Source organism: Erpetoichthys calabaricus, chromosome 12 (genome assembly GCF_900747795.2).
Source record: "Erpetoichthys calabaricus chromosome 12, fErpCal1.3, whole genome shotgun sequence".
Classification (NCBI taxonomy): Eukaryota; Metazoa; Chordata; class Cladistia; order Polypteriformes; family Polypteridae; genus Erpetoichthys; species Erpetoichthys calabaricus.
Genome location: NC_041405.2, coordinates 1,717,068 through 1,736,654, shown reverse-complemented (window position 1 = coordinate 1,736,654; position 19,587 = coordinate 1,717,068). Strand labels below are relative to the sequence as shown.

Below are 19,587 nucleotides of genomic sequence, written 5' to 3'. Positions count from 1 at the left end.
AGGACATAAATGCATTTTTTTTTTCATTTCATCCACAACAATCTCCAAGTTGTCCTTTACCAAAAGTTTAAAACAGAAAAGATGGAACCAACTGTAAATGGTTGACTTTCTGTGAAACAAATCAGTCTCTGTCCTGTACTGTATGTCTAGCATTTGCTCCGTTTCCTAGTGATGGCCCTTTCATAAAGGGAGGCTTTAAAACATGGAAACACGTTCACCAAAGAATAGAGGAGCATGAAAAAGGTAGTGTGTAGTTGATGTTACAAAAGTTATTGGCAAATGTGTCCTCAGCTTCAGAGGTGATAAAGAAGAGGTTGCTTATACCTTAGAAAACATTGTTGCTAACCATGGAAATGTCTTTGAACTGATTTTGCTATTAAGCAAATATGACATTTGCCTTCAGCAACATGTAAATGCCTGCATAGCAAGTAGCAAAAAGCATCACGATACTGGGCAGATGCTCTTTAGTTACCCTGCTGTCTAAGGACATGTTCAGCAAAGTTGTGGATGTAATCAGTCAACTCATAAAAGAGAACAATAGCAGAAGAAGTTAGACTGGCTGCCATGTTTTCTGTTCAGATCGACACAACGCAGCTCTAAGGACCAGTGCTCCATCATATTTAGATATGTAACGGATGTCATCCATGAAAGACTGCTTGCCATAGTGGACTGTGAGTCGTCTACAAGGCAGCATTTTGCAGAGAGAAGCTCAATATTGACATCAGCATATGTGTGGCCAACTCAACAGATGGTGCAGCAGCTCATATGCAGGGTCAGTAGTATCAGAGGTTTTCTGCCCTTCTCTCCCTCTCAGATTCATGTGTGGTGTTCTGCACATCTTTGAAATCTTGTCCTTGCAGACACAACAGGCGGTGTTGTAGAAAGTGCCTCCCTCTTCTCACTGCTTCATGAAATTGCAGTTTTCTTGAGAGAGTCGTCCAAGCGCATGCAGAAGTGGGAACAGATGTGGGAACAGATGAGTCAGGACAATACAATACAACACAATACAATTTATTTTTTTGTATAGCCCAAAATCACACAGGAAGTGCCGCAATGGGCTTTAACAGGCCCTGCCTCTTGACAGCCCACCAGCCTTGACTCTCGAAGAAGACAAGAAAGGACCCTTGTAGGGAAAAAATGGAAGAAATCTTGGGAAAGGCATTTCAAAGAGAGACCCCTTTCCAGGTAGGTTGGGCATGCAGTGGGTGTCAAAAAGAAGGGGGTCAATACAACACAATACAATACACAGAACAGAACAAATCCTCAATACAGTATAAAAATAAAAGTTTTACAAGTACGGAGCAGACTTTAACAGTAGATGATATCATATAATATGATTTGGATTTGTTTAGAGTCCTGGAGACCTCAGCCATCAAGCTGCCTCCCCCATTTGGCCAGTGCTGGGCCAGCTAATCCAATGAAAGGACCCCTCTACCCCACAATTCCTGCAATCCTCCATCAGGGATGACTTTACCTTAGGCAGGCAGGTGGGCCGTGGCATCAAGTGGCACATTTGAGTACCAAGAAGAGAAACAGAATAGGTGAGGTTTAGTATCAAATTCTAACTATCATGTTACTGATGTTTTAGTGCTAATGACCAACAACACAGATGCAGTCTGCACAGTTAATCAGCAGCTCTAGTCAGGGTGTGCTAAACTGAAGTTGTGGGATTTAAAAGCTGAGACCGAAGGGGCATCTCTTATAGTAGCAGGCAGACCACTCCACAGTTTAGGGGTCCTGTAACTAAAAGCTCGACCTCCCACTGTTATTTTATTAATCCTCAGAATCCTAAGCAGACCGGCATCTTGAGATCTTAATGTGCGCTCAGGTTTGTCAGTCATGATAAGTTCAGACAAATAAGCCGGACCTCGGCCATTTAATGCTTTATATGTTAAAAGGAGGATTTTGAAATTTGCCCTAAACTTAACCGGAAGCCAGTGTAAGGATTTAAGAACTGGAGTTATGTGTTTGGATTTTTTTGTTCTTGTAATAATTCTGGCAGCAGCATTTTGGATTAACTGGAGGCTGTATAAAGAACAGTTTGAACATCCAGTGAACACCGCATTTCAGTAGTCAGTCCTTCTAGAAATAAATGCAGGACTTAATTTCTTAGAATCCTGTTTATTTAGAAAGCGCCTTAATTTCCTAACATTTTTAAGATGGAAGAAACCTGATTTGGTCAACTTTGTAATATGCGCTTTAAATGACATGCTAGAGTCAAAGATAACTCCTTGATTGCTGGCTGATTCAGTGAAATTAATGGGGATTCCAACTGAGTTCAATGATGACAGAATATTGTTGTGATCAGCGTCATTCCCTCCAACAATTAACATCTGTGTTTTATCTGTGTTTAAAGACAAGTAGTTCTCATTCATCCACTCCTTTAATTTACAAACACAACTAATTAAAGACAACATTGGTGAAACTTCATTTGATTTAAATCAAAGGTAAAACTGGGAGCCACCTGGCTTGTAGGTCTGGGGTGATCACACCTGTAATACCCAGCATTACTTGTTTATGGCTGTATGTTGGAACCTCCAAATCCTGCTACCTCCTCTTGCTATGCTTTCCGCTGCTTTGCTATCACCGCTCATCTGCTCCACCGCACCCCACCCGTCTCACCGGCTCTGCTGTGCTGTGCTGCTTCTCCACTGCTATCAGATAAGTATTGCTCAGTATCATGCTAAACTACTCTCGTGACAAACTCCTTCATGTTAAACAGTTTGTCCAGAGCAAATGGCCTGACTGGAATATCCTAAAAGACACCGGTATTCTGCAGCACCCAAAATATGTACATTGCGGGCCAGGTCACCGAAAAGATCACCGGCAGCATTTGCTCAGGAATACACCGTCCTACTCATGGCCCTGGAAATAGAAGTGTCAGTGTGCCAAACCTACAGTATGTGAAAATAAACTCCGCTCATGGCTCTGTGCAAAAAGAAGTCTCATCAACTAATATTGCATTGTTTAATTTGAGATCTCTTAATGGCAAAGCATTGGTGCTGTCAGAATTCATCATTGACACCAAACTTGATATGCTGTGTTTAACGGAGACTTAGCAAAAACCAAATGAATTTACATCTCTCACAGAGGCGACACCACCTGGTTACACTTTCCACACAGAGCCTCGGAGCTCAAGACAAGGCGGAGGAATCGCAGTAATTGTCAGAGTGGAGTTAAACATCAAAGGAATCCCCATTGACTGTCCATTGTCTTTTGAGTGCCTGGCTCTTAAACTAATAACGGAATCAGGTCCCGTCTCACTCATTGTTCTTTATCGTCCTCCAAAATACAATGCATCTTTCTTATCTGATCTGACTGAACTATTAACCCTCTTAAGTTCCTTTTCCCAGAGAGATATCCATCTCTGTGATTTCAACATCCATATTGACATCCCCACATCTAAACTGAGAAATGAATTCCTATCCTTACTGGACTGACTTGACACAACATGTTGATTCGAAACCAACCCCATTACCCATACCTCCACTTTTTCCATAACAAAATTAAAGATCTAAATAATTCAACTAACATAAATACATCATCTGTTTATATCTCTCCCTGTTTCCACACTCCATCCAGCTCCTTCTCTAAGTTCTCACCAGTCACATCTGCATTTGTTAATAATGTAATATGAGGCCGACAACCTGTGTACTTTACCCCATCCCCACCACACTACTTAAATTCTGCCTTCATGCCATAATCCTGACTGTTACGACAATAATAAACTCATCCCTTGACACTGGCTCTGTGCCGCTCACTTTTAAAATCACTTCTGTAACCCCAATGTTAAAGTCTGGTCTTGATGCTGACAATCTTAATAACTTTCGGCCTATTTCCCACTTACCTTTCCTGTCAAAAGTTCTTGAGCGTGTTGTAGCTTCTCAACTCACCAACTACTTAACTTCTAATAATTTGATGGACCCTTTCAGTCTGGTGTCAGGGCGCAGCACATCTGTGAAACTGCTCTGCTACGGGTAACCAATGATTTGCTTATGGCAGCAGACTCTGGACAAACCAGCATATTAATTCTGTTAGACCTCAGGTCAGACATGACATTCTACTGTCCAGAATGGAGAACATGCTGGGTATCTCTGGCACTGCCCTCCAGTGGTTCAAGTCCTATCTGACTGATAGGCAAGAGTTTGTTAGTCTTGGCAACAGCAGATCCAGCTCAGCGCCAGTCACACAAGGAGCTCCTCAGGGCTCTGTACTCGGCCCTCTGCTCTTCTGTATTTATATGCTTCTCCTTGGCCATATTATCCATAGCTATGGACTGGGTTATCATTTTTATGCAGATGATACTCAACTCTACTTCAGTGTTAAAAGTGGAACTTCATCAGAGCTTCCTCAGCTCACAACCTGCCTTAGTGAAATTAAAATCTGGATGGAGCAGAACTCTTTAAAATTAAACTGCAACAAAACTGAACACCTGCAAATTGGGAATCAACTTAATAAAATGAGCTCCTTCCCAGTCCATCTTGGCGGTGATCTCATCAGACCTGCCTCTACTGCTAAAAATCTTGGTGTCATTTTTGATTCCTCCCTCACTTATTCCGCCCACATAAACCACATTAAGAAACTTTCTTACTTTCACCTCCGTAACATATCCTATGTTCGCCCCTTCCTCTCCTTTTCTACCATTGAGTAACTTGTCTCTGCTTTTATCACATCCTGCATCGATTATTGTAACTCACTGCTGGCAGGTGCCCCTTCTAATCTTATATCTCAGCTCCAGCTTATTCAAAACTCAGCTGCAAGAGTCCTGACACGAACCACCAACAGCGGGCACATCACACCATCCTGCTTCACTGGCCCCCTGTGTCTTACAGAATTGAATATCAAATCCTACTAATAACCTACAAAGCCTTAAACAACCTGCACCAAACTACATCAGTGACCTTCTCCATCACTATGTGCCTGTCCGCCCACTAAAGTCCTCTGATTCTGCCCATCCTGTTGTGCCCCCCACTAATCTACACTCCATGGGTGTCAGCAGGGCCTTCAGCTGTGTAGCGCCCAGACTCTGGAATGACCTACCGATATTAATCAGGTCAGCTGACTCCATGAATTCTTTTAAAACTCATGTGTTCAGGAAGGCTTTAATCTCTACTTGACTTTATTACCCTTCTCTCAGTTTACCTCCATGTCAAGATGCTCATGTGACCTGTGTGTGTGCGTGAGACCATCAGTGATGTTGTCTGTTAGGCTTTATCTGTGAATTCACTATCTTAATCTTCTTTATTTATTCATTTGGCTTAGTACAATGCTATATACTGAATACCCTGCCATTCTTTCTTAAACTCTGTGAAGTGCCTTGAGCATGGGAAAGGCGCTATATAAATAAAATGTATTATTATTTGCTATTCATTATAAATGCTTCGTTTTCGACTTGTTGGCACCAATCCTTCATTTTTTTTCCATATTTCTATAAACTCCATCAGAGTCACGCTGGCAGTGTCTGTGTTGATGTTATGGGGTCTGCTGGAGGCGTCCACCTGGTGAGGCCACTTTAAGGGCCACTAATGTCATGGTGGTCAAAGCCATCATCATGTTAGCTGAGTCTGATGGAGAAGAAGGGGAAGAACCAGTGGGCAGATAAAAACAAAGGGACGGGTGCAGTCATCCATCTGCTCACCAAACTCTTCATTCAAGGAGCCCATATGAACCAGACATAGGATCACATGAAGCTAAAGTCAATCCTGATCAGAAGGGAAGACCCCAGCCTTGGGTAGGGTGCCAGTCCAACCCAGCACACTCATCAAATATAAGATTTAGGTAAGGGGCTTGGGATAAAAGCATTAAGGATTGAGAAAGCACAGAAATTCCACAGATATCAACCAGGCTGGGATTTGAACTTTAGTTTAAGAGAGCTGTGAGGCCACCATGCTAACCACTGAGCCACACTGACATGAAAGACGCTCAACTAAGAAGAGTTTCGGGACCTTGAAGGGGGACGCTTAATGTCCTCTCAGTGGAAGGTCATCTGCTCTCATTGTTTTAATGCTGAGGACCACACAGAATGATGACTCAGAGAGCATCAATGGCAGAATATCCATTGGCAGGGGGCTTCTTTGATATTTAAGAATGAAATAAAAAATGAACTCCAACATGTGAAAGAAGACGAGAAGTGACCTGCCGATGACACCAGTCACAGGTCAGATGGGCACAGAGGGCAGATTGTCACACTGGAGTTCTGTCCAACCCAAAACCCAGCATAGAGGGGCTCAGTGAAGGTGGCATTGAACCTGTGGATGAGGGTCATTGTGTCTGAGATGCTATAAAAGGACAGAGAGCCAGCGCTGTAGTCCAGATGCAGGCCTATTCTTTGACTGGGGGGGATGCTAATTTCTGTCTTTGTCTCACTGTGCCACAGAGAGCAACTGAAATGAGAGCAGGACAAAATCCAGGACTGGTCATTGAAGCCAAGGCGGCACTCATGGCCATCTCCTTGCCTTCTGATTCCTTTATAAGTGACTCCCATCGCTGCCCCTTCTCCGCTCCACTCAACCTCCCAGTAACAGCGAGTCCCATTCAGAGCCTCTTGACACAGAACTTGGAACCACCAGTCAAACCTGTCGGGATGGTCAGGACACGGGGACACCATCCCCTGAAATATCACTTTCTTGTTCCTCTCAGACAGGTGAAGCCACGCGTTTGCTGTGTTGGGGTCCAAGGTGAGCGGACAGAAGTCTGAAAGGAGAGACAAGAAAACAAATCAGCTGTCATGGTGACACACACAGGAGCAGAGCACCAAACACTTTGTGACCTCCATGAATCTCTGAGTGTCACATGACTGCCATGTGCTACGTTTGAGTCAGGGCTTAATCACCGGGCTGCCGTTCAGAAATCTCGTTTATGTCTGTTTAAATGCTAACTATTTAGTTGTTGTATGTCAAAGTATCTTCTGCTGTGTTCTTGGTCTATTGTGGGTGGTTCCCCAGCGAGGTGGGACCACCAGCACATAACTGTGACAGCCTGTAAAGGCTGATGAATGAGCACAGTCCCTTGCAGTTTATTGAATGTGCTGACGGTGGTGCGTTTGTGTGATTTCGACACAATTGACTGATTGTTCTGTGCTTTTGTGAATTTTCTGGATTTTTCACCTGTTGCTCTGTTTTTGACTTCACCTTCTGGATTTGTGTATCAGGACATTGCTGCTGTGGGATTAGGATTATTTAACTTTGGGAAATTAAGGGCAAGTTAGAGTTGGGGTCTTTGTTAGGCAACTTCTTTTTAGGAAGTAAAAATGTGAGGTTTGAATACACAATGGGCAGTCAGAAAATCGAGATTCCACCTTATGAGAAGGATTTAGGAGTCGTAGTGGACTATCAACTGCCAGACAGTGTTGAGAAGCCATTAAGATGGCCAACATAATGTCAGGTTATAGAGCGCCTTGATGTGTGGAGTATAAGTCACAGGAGGGTCTGCTCATGCTTTATAACACACTGGTGAGGCCTCATCTGGAGTCCTGGGTGTAAGTTGGGTCTCCATAAAGACATAACAGCACTAGAAAATGTCCAGAGAAGAGCAACTAGGGTGAGTCCAGGGCTACAGGGGATGAGTTATGAGGAAAGATTAAAAGAGCTGAGCCTTCACAGAGATGAAGAGGAGACCTGACTGAAGTGTTTAAAGTGATGAAGGGAATTGGCACAGTGGACCGAGACGGTGACTTTAAACTGAGGTCATCAAGAACACGGGGGCACAGTTGGAAACTTGTAAGGGTGAATTTCACACAAACATTAGGAAGTTTCTCTTTACACAGAAAATCACAGACACTTTGGAATAAGAGACCAAGTAGTGTGGTAGACAGTAAGACTTCAGGGGCTTTCAAAACTCGACTTGATGTTATTTTAGACGAATGAAGAGGATAGGACTGGCGAGCTTTGGTTGGGCTGAATGGTCTGCTCTTGTTCAGATTGTTCTGATGTTCTTCCTTTCTTTTTTGTGCTCCTCTGAGACATTTTCAAAAATAAATCTTTTAATTTGTATAGATTCTAGTATCTTTCTTTTTTGTTACTGACCAGGGTTTGACACAGTTTTCCCCCTCTAGTAGTCATTTTGAAGATGTTTTGGGATTATTGCGCTTAAGACTTCTCTACCACAGTGTTTCTCAACTGCTGGGGTCATGAGTTGGTATTGTTTATCGTGGTGGTGGATCGCGGTGGGCCGCCACTCTGACCATCATGCTTGTCCCCCTCCTCTAAACACTTTGATGATTGCACTCGATTCACCAAAGGGGACCCCTTCCTGGTGGGTCAGGAGATGCATACGTGACAAAAAATGGGTAATGTCACCACTTTTGTGTTACGTAACACTCACTGACTAAATGATTCCATTTTAAATCAAATATCGAAGCTCAATTAAATGATTGATATTCATGATGTGGCAGACGACCAGGGATCTTGCCCAAACGGGACGCCTGGAAGAGGGTTGGACCACAGGAGGGGCACTGTTTTTCTCAGGGTGTAGGAGGGCAGCCCCTTGGATTCCATCAGGGCCACGGAGAACGAGCTGGGGAGCCTGTGGCCACCACCAGGGGGCACCTGGACCGGTCCTTGAGTCCTGGAGGACAGCACTTCCGCCACACTAGGAAGTGCTGCCGGAAGACCATCACTGAGCACCGGGAGCACATCCGAGGCGTGATAAAAGGGGCCGCCTCACTCCTTTTGAAAAGCCAGAGTCGGGAGGAGGAAGACGAAGCTTGCGAGAGAGGAGTGGAGGCAGCTGAAGGAATAACGACTGAGTTAGTGTGGGGATTGTGCACTGTCGTTGTGTTGTGTGTTGTGTCGCAAAATAAAGCGTGTGTTGAAGACATCTGGAGTCGTGTCTGTCTGTGGCCTGTCTATCTTTTACAATGATTTAACATCAAAGTGCTGAGAGTCAGAGGTGTGGTGGTCAAGAGGGCCAGCAGAGGGCAGCACATCAGTGGGGTCCTGAGAGTCAGCTGTCTGATGGAGAGTGAGGAGCAAAACAATTTCAATTCACGCACAGTGACAGCTGAAGTTTGTTTCTCTGGTGATTTAACAATTATGGAGATTTTGAAGCTTTTTCAGACTCGGGATCCAATTTGTTGCCCAAGTTCGTTCACATTCAAGAAATTCAACTCTCCTAGTATAGTCACCTGAGAGATGATTGAGCAGTAAACAACTGAAAGTAATCAGAGACAAAGAGCGCACAAACATGCATACGGAGTGAAAGGCAGGGCAGGACATTCTGAACCCCTGAAGTCAGTCAGCTGGGGCGTCCATGGAGTTTTGTTCACCTAGTGTGTTTATTTACACTTCCACTGGTCCATGGTGAGCACTTATGGCCGCCTATCCTCGTTACACCACAGGACTCCTGTCAGGGACAGTAAACCAAAGAAACCTCCATTTTTGATAACTTGCATTTAACAAAAGCAGAACAAGACTCACATTGTCTAAGTCCATTTCTACTGCTCAGATCTTGTGGGCTGCTTCCAGAAGTGTTGACACCTGAGAAAAAATAAAGACAGAATGTCAGCCTTGAGTGCTCAGGACATGCCGGGCAGCTTCTTCTTCAAGCAACGGAGGTCACACTACCCACCGGTGTCACTGCTCGGCACAAATTCCCACTCACTGATCTCCCAGAGTTTCCTCTTCAGACGAGACAGGTTCATCCTCAGAGTCTCAGGAAGGACAAGTTCATTAACAGAGGCCTCAGGTGAGTCCTGATCTTCAGGGGGGAGACTGACAGATGAGTACATCTACATGAAGAAGAAAGGAGAACATAAGAGACAATGACCCGTATGTCAAAGAGGCCTGCTGGTGTCCTTCAGATTCTCAGTCTCACCCGGAGGAAGTGGATGTGGTCGTTGGTCTCTGAAAGCTCGGCCAGCTCAGCGTGTGTCCTCCTCAGCTTTCTGATCTCCTTTTCCAGTCGCATCATGAGCTGTTCAGCCTTGTGCAGTTCCCTGTTCTCGTGCTCTCTAATCAGATCGAGGCCAATTGACCTCAGAATCAGAAGAGAAACAAAGGTCTCCTCGAAGTCCTGCAATTCTGTCTCCGCAGTGCTCTGATTAGAAGGAAGCAGAACAGTGATGAGAGAAGAAGCCGAGGTTCATTTCATGTACAGTTTCATGATGCCACCACTAAAATCTGTAGTTCACGTGATTTCACAAGTGTGGAAGTAGGGGTTCTAAACACTTTTTTGCTCCCTAAAGCCTCACTTACACTTCTGCAGCCCACCAGTCAAGTAAGATCAGTTTAATGGCTCTCATTCACGTCACCAGGGAGGAGCACAGTGCAATTTTAAGAACAGGACATGCTGAATATCTGCAGGAAGACACACAACACAGGAAGCCCACCACTTGTTGATACCTAGCAGCTGGCCTTTCCTGTGTCTTGAATCCTTCTGATGAGGCTGACGTTATGGACACTCGACGGAGAAAAGCAACCAAGAGTCTTTCATGTCTCCAATACATCTTTAGGATTGTGATCGTCAAAATTGTTATCATAACTGGCAAAGTGGGCATCGCAGTACCAGAACAACAACCACACATGGCTGACAGCTCAGTGACCCGTCTACACTCAACAGGAAATAACTCAACGAAACTTTGTCACTTCGTGGTTAAAGAACAAATATTAAAGTGACAGGCAGACACGTGCAAAATGAGAGTGGAGAAGGCCTTTCAGAGCTGTCAGTTTTCAGATTTCGCTAATCGTGAATCATCATCTCTTTTTAAATATACTCTGAGTTTCACTGTGAGCTCAATTTCACGTAAATCACAGGCTCAACACTAAATTTTAAATTAAACTCAGTCCACGATATCTTAAAGGTGCTGTAAAACATGGAGATGCTCATACAGGGTGAGACAAAAACCAGTTAAACATTTCAAACGTTTATTCTACAAAAACACTACAAGATCAAATAAATGTCATTACTGAAACAAGAAATGGTACACAAAATCAATTATTTTACAATGTGTTTTAAAAATGAAGTCTCAGGGTGGTGGTCATCGTTACCGATGCGCTCTTCGAGACGATTTCTGAACACTCGTATGACCCGTTTGGCCGTTTCAAGGGGAATAGCAGCAATTTTGTGGTGAATTGCGTGCTTGAGGATTTTTGAGGTCGGTGTGTGTATACGTTGAGAAGAAATCACACAGCGCAAGATCAGGCGAACGTGAAGGCCAACCGACATCACCGCGTAGGGAAATCAACATCTCCCGCAAAGCTTGCATGGATCTCCACACAGGCCATATGAGCTGCTGCTCCAGGCATCCACCACATCCATCTCTTCCAGTTGGGGCCACAAAATGTTCTCTAGCATTTCAGTGTAATGTCCTGAAGTGACGGTGACCATTGCTCCCCATCCTCAAAAAAGTAAGGGCCTACAATGCCAAATTCTGCAACGGCGCACCGAACTGTAACACCTTCACTGTACAGGGGTCTCTGATGAAGTTCACGAGGTGTTGGTTTTAGCCCAGTATCAAAAGTTTGGCTTACTTACACAACCATTCAAATGGAAATGTGCCTCGTCGCCGCACGTCACAATGGCATCTCGATGAAGAGTTTGCAGAATGTTCGCACACAACTCTCTACGGCTCTCCCAGTCTCTCTCAGTGAGGTCCTGTGCTACCATCATTTTGTATGGATGGAAATGAAGGTCCTCATGCAAAATCAAAGACGTGCCGGAAATGCCAAAGGCAGAAGTGCACTGAACGTCTAGGAGATTGCACAATTGATGCCCTCATTTGCATGTTTTCAGGTGTTCGTACAGTCCGAGGACAGCCTGGAGATTTTCTGTCTAAATATAGCCACCGACTGAAGAATTGTTTTTCCGATTTGGGACATTTGGAGGAATGCTGATGTGCGTTTGGAAGGCATGTTGTATAGTGATGATGGATTTCTTGTTTTTGAAGAACGTTTCGACAGCGAAAGCACGGTGTGCACCAGATCAAGGCATGTGGCCTACTGAAAACAACAAGGGATCACCTAATCACAGGAACCCCAACCCACTTGATTAATGACTTTGAGAAATGTGGTATTTTGTTTTGGCTCACGCTTTATTGACACAGAAGAGAACGGAAATGTCAAAGGATAAACGTAGAGAGCAAAGAGATGGAAAAATAGAATGGAAAACATCAGGGGCAGCTTTCTCTTTATACATTAAATGTTTCCAAATTGTAATTGAGCAATTTCAAGGTGGGCGTTGAAAAGGTCAACATAAAGCTAAGAAGGTTAAATATAGTGAAGAAAAAGTCGCCTAGAATGTAATGTTTAGTTTTATCCACTAGATGGCAGTAAAACTGACATTCATTTTCCTCACCGTAGGCATCAAATCACAGAATTGCAAAGTGATTCCTCTTTCCAGGATGTTTGGTGTGTTGTTGATGACTCCGACGCTGCACCGTGAAGTTACAAAGAGCATGTCAGCCATGTGTGTTGGGGTGAAAGTAAGAAATAAGCACACGCTTTATGCTGAGATACAATAACCAGTGTCTGTGTGCTTGTATGGGATACAAATAACCAAGTGGAACATTTCACTTTAGTACGACTATAATCTGAGTTATATTAACTTTATGGTATTGATAAGAGTAGCCTCAATGACGGGTAACAAAACCGTTGACTTGACAAGCCTATTCTGAGCCCTAGGTGAGGTGGACGAACATCGCCCCTCATTATACAGAGTGGGTAGTCAGTATTATTAGATGGCGATGAGCTGTGGGGTGGTCCCCCTTGGTCTCTGGAGCGCACAAACAGCACCCCTTTGTGTGTACACCATGTACTTAACAGAGCGTGCGACCCTTGGTGTATGGAGCACTTTTACTTCCATAAACAGGAGGTGAGGTGATGGTCCCTGTCAGTGTCTGGAGCACAATCCCAGCTTTCATAAATGGTGCTCCTCAGATGACAGTGTCCTCGGTGGCTGCCTATGTCACCTAACAGGTTGATTGGCTGTATTGACAAGTTGTCCTTAAGAAGAATCTGAATGAGATGTTGGGACAGTTGAGCTGTTAGCTAAACAAACGGGTTTCATGGACTGATTGGTCTCCCCTTGTTTATTAAATTTCTTTTGTTTCTTCTGCCATTAGTCACATTTTTGCACGATGCACTTCGGCGTGGCTCACAGTGTCCTGCTGTTCTACCAGTACTTTCAAACAGAACAACCTCATCAAGGTGCTGTAGAGAAGAGAGGCCTTGAGGGCACTTTCTACGACATTGCTGTCAAGCACACCAGTGTCCCAATGATCATGAGCTTCACAACTGGCTTAAGAAGAAAAAACTCGGCAACTGCTGAAGGTGAATCACCTGAGAGGATGATATCAGTCACTCGGGTTGTATGTCATTAACTCCTAGTGCCTGATGGGTCTCGGTTCACTGAGACCACCAGATGTTCTCCAACCTGAGCAGTCACCAGTGGGTTAGGGGGTCACTTTCCTGCCTATTCCAGGTCCTGCTTTTCTGCAAGCCTCAAAGATGTGGGTGAAGAAGAAAGTGAATGACTGTAAACCGTAGCCCCAGAATGCATTTCACCTTCTCATTATGGCTTATTGGTTGTAGACTGAGGAGAAAAAAAATCACAGTGATCTATTTCTGAAGTATCTGCTCCGTACTTCTAAAATTTTTATTTTTTTTTACTTCTAAAAAATGTATTATTTTTATACTGTATTGAGGATTTGTTCTGTTCTGTGTATTGTATTATATTGTATTGTATTGACCCCCTTCTTTTGACACCCACTGCACGCCCAACCTACCTGGAAAGCGGTCTCTCTTTGAACTGCTTTTCTTGAGGTTTCCTCCATTTTTCCCTACAAGGGTTTATTTTGGGGAGTTTTTTCTGGTCTTCTTAGAGGGTCAAAGCTGGGGGGCCGTCAAGAGGCAGGGCCTGTTAAAGCCCATTGAGGCACTTCCTGTGTGATTTTGGGCTATACAAAAACAAACTGTATTGTATTGTATTTTTAGTTAAATATAAAGAGCAGAGAAAGTCTGAAGGCCTTCCGAATCCATTGGGACAACACATGCAAAGTGCACTTAAAAAGCTTAGCATGGCAAGCATTGGGCAGCTTTGAATGGCCTCACAGCCTTGGAATGATGGGCTCAAAAAGATGCAGTTACCTGCCGAACCAGGGATGGCGCTGCTCTCTAACTCTTTCTCCTCTCTCCCTGCAGAACAACTGAAGAATCAACATGCTAATGACTTCACTTCCAACCCTCAAGACCCCACCTCTTCCTGACGCTACTTCCGGTTCCAGAATGCTATTCACCCATGCCATCACTTCCTGCCGCCAACTATACAGTATATACCGCCTCCATTTTCTTTTTTGTCAGTTCCATTTTGAACTCTGTCTGTGAAGACGTCATTTCCTTTTTAGCTACAGTAAATAGGGTTTGGGTAGAGTACACAGGAGACATCAAAAGGTTCAGGCAGCCACTGGTGTAATATGCCCTGGCTGCAAATGGGTACATTTTCAAGAGCTGTGGCTGGTACAAAGTCCAAGACAGAACTGATTTAGAGATGCAAAGATGGTGGCTTTAAAGCCCGGGACCGGAAGTGACATCATCATAGGCGCCAGAACCAGAAGGGCCATCACCATAGCCACCGGAACTGGAAGTGACATCATCATAGGCGCCAGAAGTGGCATCGTCATACCCACTGGAACCCGGTGGGATTTCCTGTGAGGACTGAGGACTGAAAGAGAACATCAGTGCCCCTCACTCCCCCCGGTCTGGTGTGGAATATCACTATTCAGGCCCATTAGCTGCCTCCCATTCGCATGTGTGTGACAGGGGATTCCCCCCAAACCTTTGATGGTCTTTGTGTCCTTATTTTACAATATAAACTTTTCTTTTCCTTATTTCACAATATATTTGACATTCATTTCTTTCATTTCTCAAGGTGAAGAGGACACAAGACTCACCCTAATCCTCTCTGCTTTCTCATTCATCTCCACCAGTTTGTTCTGTTTCTCCTCAATTCTCCTTCTCATTTCAGCCTTTGTGTTTTCCAGGTCACCCTGTGAGGAGACAAAGTGAGGAGACATCTGAGGAAAGGGCAGAGAAGGAAAATTGGAGTCCAGCAGGGAAAAAGAAGGACAGAAGGAGGACGAGGAAGGAAAACAGAGAAAGTGGATGACATCTTGGAGATGAATGTGTGAGGGACTGGACTGCAGAGAGGACTGTGGATGACTGGGAAAGTAGAAAAGGACCAGTGAAATAGGTGGAATAAGCCATTTGGGGTGACAATAATGACGGAAGAGCAAAAGGGAGGAAAAATCTGACATCAGGAGAAAAAAGCTTTGTGTAGACTGAAAAACAAGAAATGAAGGGAGGAAGATGACAGAGAAAGTGAGCTGAAGATTAAGAATGTCGTAAGGGTGAATGTTACTGTCTGGAAATGTCAGCATGTGAAGACATAGGAGTGGTGGGGAGAGGGACGGGGGCTTCAGGAGAGTTCACTGACATTTGTGGTGGTGATGATTAGAAAGGAACTTAACTGAATCTGACGTCATAGACTAAGAACTGAAGGAGAAGAACATGAAAGTGCATACAACATGGAGTTTAATGCATTCTTTAAGCATTGTGGTCCTACTAAAACCATATATGGATTCAGATCTTTAATATTCAATAAAAGAAATCAGAGGAATCACATAAAGCAATTTCTAAATTGCTATAAACTAACTTACACTTATCAAGGTATGCAACAGCTGGATTAGCCCCTTAGTTCCTAATAAAAACAACTGACGATAATTTGACTCCAGTGACTGAACACAGCCAACTCTTCTTCTTCTTCTTCTTCTTCTTCTTCTTCTTCTTCTTCTTCTTCTTCTCCCAATTCCATGTGGGGTCGATGTGCTTGATCAGCCTTCTCCTTACAGCTTGGTTCTGCAGTTCCTCTCCTCAGTCCAACCCTTTTCCTTCAGATCTTCTTTTAATGTGTCCATCCACTTCCATGTTGGCCTCCCTCATTTTCTCTTCTCCTTTACTTCCAATCCTGTCACTCTTTGGCCCACATATTTACTGTCTCTCCTTGTCACATGTCCATGCCACTTACCAGCCTGCCTTCTTGTATGTTCTTAGATGTCTCTCCCACTTTTGTTGTACCTCTGATTGATTGTCTCATTTCTTATTCTGGCCTTCTTTGTAACTCCATACATCCATTCTCCTTTCTACCACAACTAAGTTCATCTCCTTCTGTTCTCCCTTTACTGCCCATGTCTCAGCTCCATACATCATTACTGGCCTTACTACTGTATTAAAAACCTCATCTCAGTCATTTGCCTTCATTCTCTGATCGCACAATACTCCTGACACCGTCTTTGAATTGTTGTGGATTATCTCTCTCTCTACAGTAATTCTCCATTTTGAACTACTGCTGATCCTAGATATTTAAACTTCTCCGCTCTTTTCAATAGCTCTCTCTGCAGGCCAACTACTGAGTCATAAATAAACTTAAAATTTTCTGTCTTCTTCCTTATCTTCAATCCACCATCTTCCAAAGCCCTTCTCCATTCTTCCCACTTCCTCCTGTCTGTTGTTACATGTGTCACACACACATGCGCATGGGAGGCAGCTAAAAGGTCTGAATGAGAGTAGTCCCACGCCAGACCTGACTTGATTACTCACTGTCTTGAAGACCGTTCACAGGAAATTCTGCCTGGAGCTGATTACGTCACTTCTGGTCCCAAACCTATGGAGGAGGACCATCCCAGTTCCGGCCCTCTTGATGATGTCACGTCCAAGTCCGAGCCTATGGAGGAAGATCCTTCCGGTTCCGGCCATTTTGACATCATACCCTGTATGGGCCTTTAAAACTGCCACCTTACCACCAGTTGGACAGTTCTGTATTGGACTCTGACTTGTGCACATCTGTCTGATCTATTTTTCTAAAACCCAGTTGCAGCCCGGGATAATACACAGGTGGCTGCCCCAAACCTTTTTATGACTTTTGAGTCTACTTCTTGTCACACACACAACACAATGTCATCAGTACAAAGCCTGCACCAGGTGGTTGGTCTTTCATCCCACAAGTCAACACATCCATACCCAGGTCAACGAGGCAGGGACATAAAGAAGACTCTTGGTGCCGACCAACTCTAGCTGGTATCTTGTCAGCTACCCCGAAATTGATTGTAACGCAAATCCTCATCTTGAACAGTCCTCCTTATATGCTTCTCTGGTAATCCTTACTCTTTCATGGCCCCCTTGACTCTAAACCTTTAAACCTTAAACTGAGAGGGAAGTCATTCAGCACTGTGGGAGTGAAGGTATCATAGGAAACTCTAGAAAATATGAACAAAAGAAGTTGTTGAAACTTTCCAAGGAAATCTACAGGATTACAAAGCCACACAGAGACCATTTGGAACAGAGCAGTCTTCTCAGAAAAAGCTAACCTGCTAAAATGACCCCGGGGGCACAGCAACAACTCGCTCAAGTGCCACAGGATACTAGAAGAACATCCAAAGAAGCTTCACCTAAGGTCAGAGTTGCTGAAGGTGCTGAAAACAAGTACTGAAACTCAGGGGGCAATTACTTTTACACATGAGTGATACAGATATGAGATAACTTTGCACTTTGGGTAAAGTGAGTCATGATTGTTGTATTCACTCAGGTTTGTTTCCTGTAATATTGTATTTTATCTGAAGGTTTCAGGACATTCGTAGTGTAATATGTGCAAAAACAGATTTGCTGAGGAGGGGGCAAGCACTTTCTCACAGCACCGTAAAAAGCTAAAGAAAACCATAATTAATAACAAAATGCACCTGATAATATGTAAAGAGCATTCAAAAATCTAAATAGAATGAAAACATCTGTGCCAGTGAGGATACTTTGGTTATTTCATAAATTTTTTTTTTAATGACATGATGGTCACCACATTGGCCTGTGCAGAAGTTCATCTCCAGTCCTGACTGCCATTCAAATCTTAAAGACATGTTTGTCCAGCCACCATTTTCCTCCCGTCACAGTACATTTTGCCCTATGATGAACTAAGTGAGAACAACGAAAGCCAGAAGGGGCCAAAAACTCAAGACGTCTCAATGTCTGTCCTTCTTGTGTCTTTGCAGGACATTCTTTGAGGAATCCTAGAAGACCCCTCACTCTGAGAAGGACATTCATAAAACTTAACTCTTTAAGACCACAGTAACACCTCACGCCATCTCCTTCACCAGAGTAACCTCTACCACTCCTAGCCCTACCCTTACCTGTCGCTCTGCTCTCTCCTCCTCAGGTGTCACCGTGTCATGGCTTTTATGTTCAGTTGCCACACACATCGAGCAGATGCAGGTCTCATCGGTCCTACAGAAGATTTCCAGAACTCTCTGATGTCTTGTGCAGATTCTCTCATGGAGGTTTCTAATCGGCTCCTTCAGTTTGTGTGTCTTCAGCGCTTCAGAGACCCTGTGAGGTTGGAGGTGAGTCTCACAGTAGGAGGCCATGCAGGTCAGGCAGGTCTTGACGGCGCTCTGTTCTGGCCCAGGACACACATCACAGAGGACAGAGCCAGGCCCCATGTTGCTCTGAGATGTCGAGTCACCGGCGTCCATTTCTTTCAGTGACTCTATTATCTGCACTGAGAGTCACTTTGGTCCCCTGCCAAGTCAGAATATTCCCAGTAACCTATAATACAGTCCAGACAAAAGCTCCATTCAATGTTTGGCCGATCAGCTTCCTCAGGACCTCCAGACACACTGAGAAAGACGACTGATCAGCAGACAGGGAGGGACAAGGAGCTTCCTTTATAGATGAGATCCAGCCTGACACACCCACATGGGCCCTACCTCTGAGGAAATGCAGGCTCAACAAGCAGCACGTCCTTTTGAGAGCATAAAGACGCACCTGCAGTCATGGTGATTATAAATAATTAGAGCTTCATTGTTATTTTTTTAGATAATAATCTTTACTGTCAAGTTTTCTCTCATTCCATCTCGTTTGTGACAAAAATACTCCTGTCAGGATCGCTGAAGCCTACATGGGCTCTTATGGCCGACATATTATTAAATGTAATATCTGCTAATCCCAGGCGTCAGATCTACCGTGATGATCATCTGCACTGAGGACGGGACAGAAGTTGTGTCCGTAAGTGAAGCTGACGAGCTGCCTCAGGGGTCCTGATCGACAGGCAGGGAAGGTGAGCTGCTTCCTTCGCAGAGGAGATCCAGCCTGACACTCCACACCAGCGTTACCTCCAAACACGTGAGAGCTAAACAAGCGACACATTCCTTTGAAGGTCTACGAGTAAACACACCAGTTGTCATGGCGGGTCTCCAGTGTGCCACACTATTATTGTATAATCTCCTTTGTGACAGACGGCTGAAGCCTCCATGGGGCCTTATGGCCATTAAATTTGGATTAAAACAATTTGAACTCTCGACTTCTAGGAAAGTCTAGGAAATGATAACTGAGATAAACCAGGAGCTGCTCTAAAGTCTTGTGGGCACCTTGATAGAACTTTTTGGGGGTTTAAATACATGTTCTCTCTCCCTGTTATACCGTAGATCATTTGTGGGCAGTGTTTTTACATTAATAGTTTAGTTTTGGGATAAACATAAACATATTTGCTGAGGTAGCTCTCCTGCCTGACAGTATGGAGACCAGGGTTCACATTCTGGTGCCCCCTTCATAG

General features: G+C 44.2%; 1 protein-coding gene and 1 long non-coding RNA gene across 6 annotated transcripts in view; one reads left to right on the top strand and one right to left on the bottom strand.

Annotated features, from left to right (window-relative positions):
* The window catches only part of LOC127529911 (uncharacterized), a 45,643-nt gene extending 27,146 nt beyond the window's left edge, over positions 1-18,497 (top strand). Inside the window, exon 3 of the long non-coding RNA XR_007936518.1 lies at positions 18,414-18,497. This is a non-coding gene — a long non-coding RNA (uncharacterized LOC127529911). The remainder of the gene's footprint in view (positions 1-18,413) is intronic.
* The window catches only part of LOC114662220 (tripartite motif-containing protein 16-like), a 70,649-nt gene extending 51,852 nt beyond the window's left edge, over positions 1-18,797 (bottom strand). Inside the window, exons 1-6 of one of the 5 annotated variants that reach the window (XR_007936505.1) lie at positions 18,167-18,797; positions 14,885-14,980; positions 9,814-10,035; positions 9,568-9,727; positions 9,417-9,476; positions 5,499-6,693 (exon numbers count right to left, since the gene is read on the bottom strand). Coding sequence is in view for 3 of the 5 variants with exons in the window: in XM_028815610.2 (XP_028671443.2) it covers positions 6,152-6,693; positions 9,417-9,476; positions 9,568-9,727; positions 9,814-10,035; positions 14,885-14,980; positions 18,167-18,508 (1,422 nt within the window). In the remaining 2 variants the exon portion in view is untranslated. Of the gene's footprint in view, positions 1-5,463; positions 6,694-9,416; positions 9,477-9,567; positions 9,728-9,813; positions 10,036-14,884; positions 14,981-18,166 lie in introns of those variants that run through there. The other 4 variants (XR_007936504.1, XM_051935159.1, XM_051935158.1 and 1 more) reach the window with 4 other exon arrangements.
* Between the last annotated feature and the right edge of the window lie 790 nt (positions 18,798-19,587).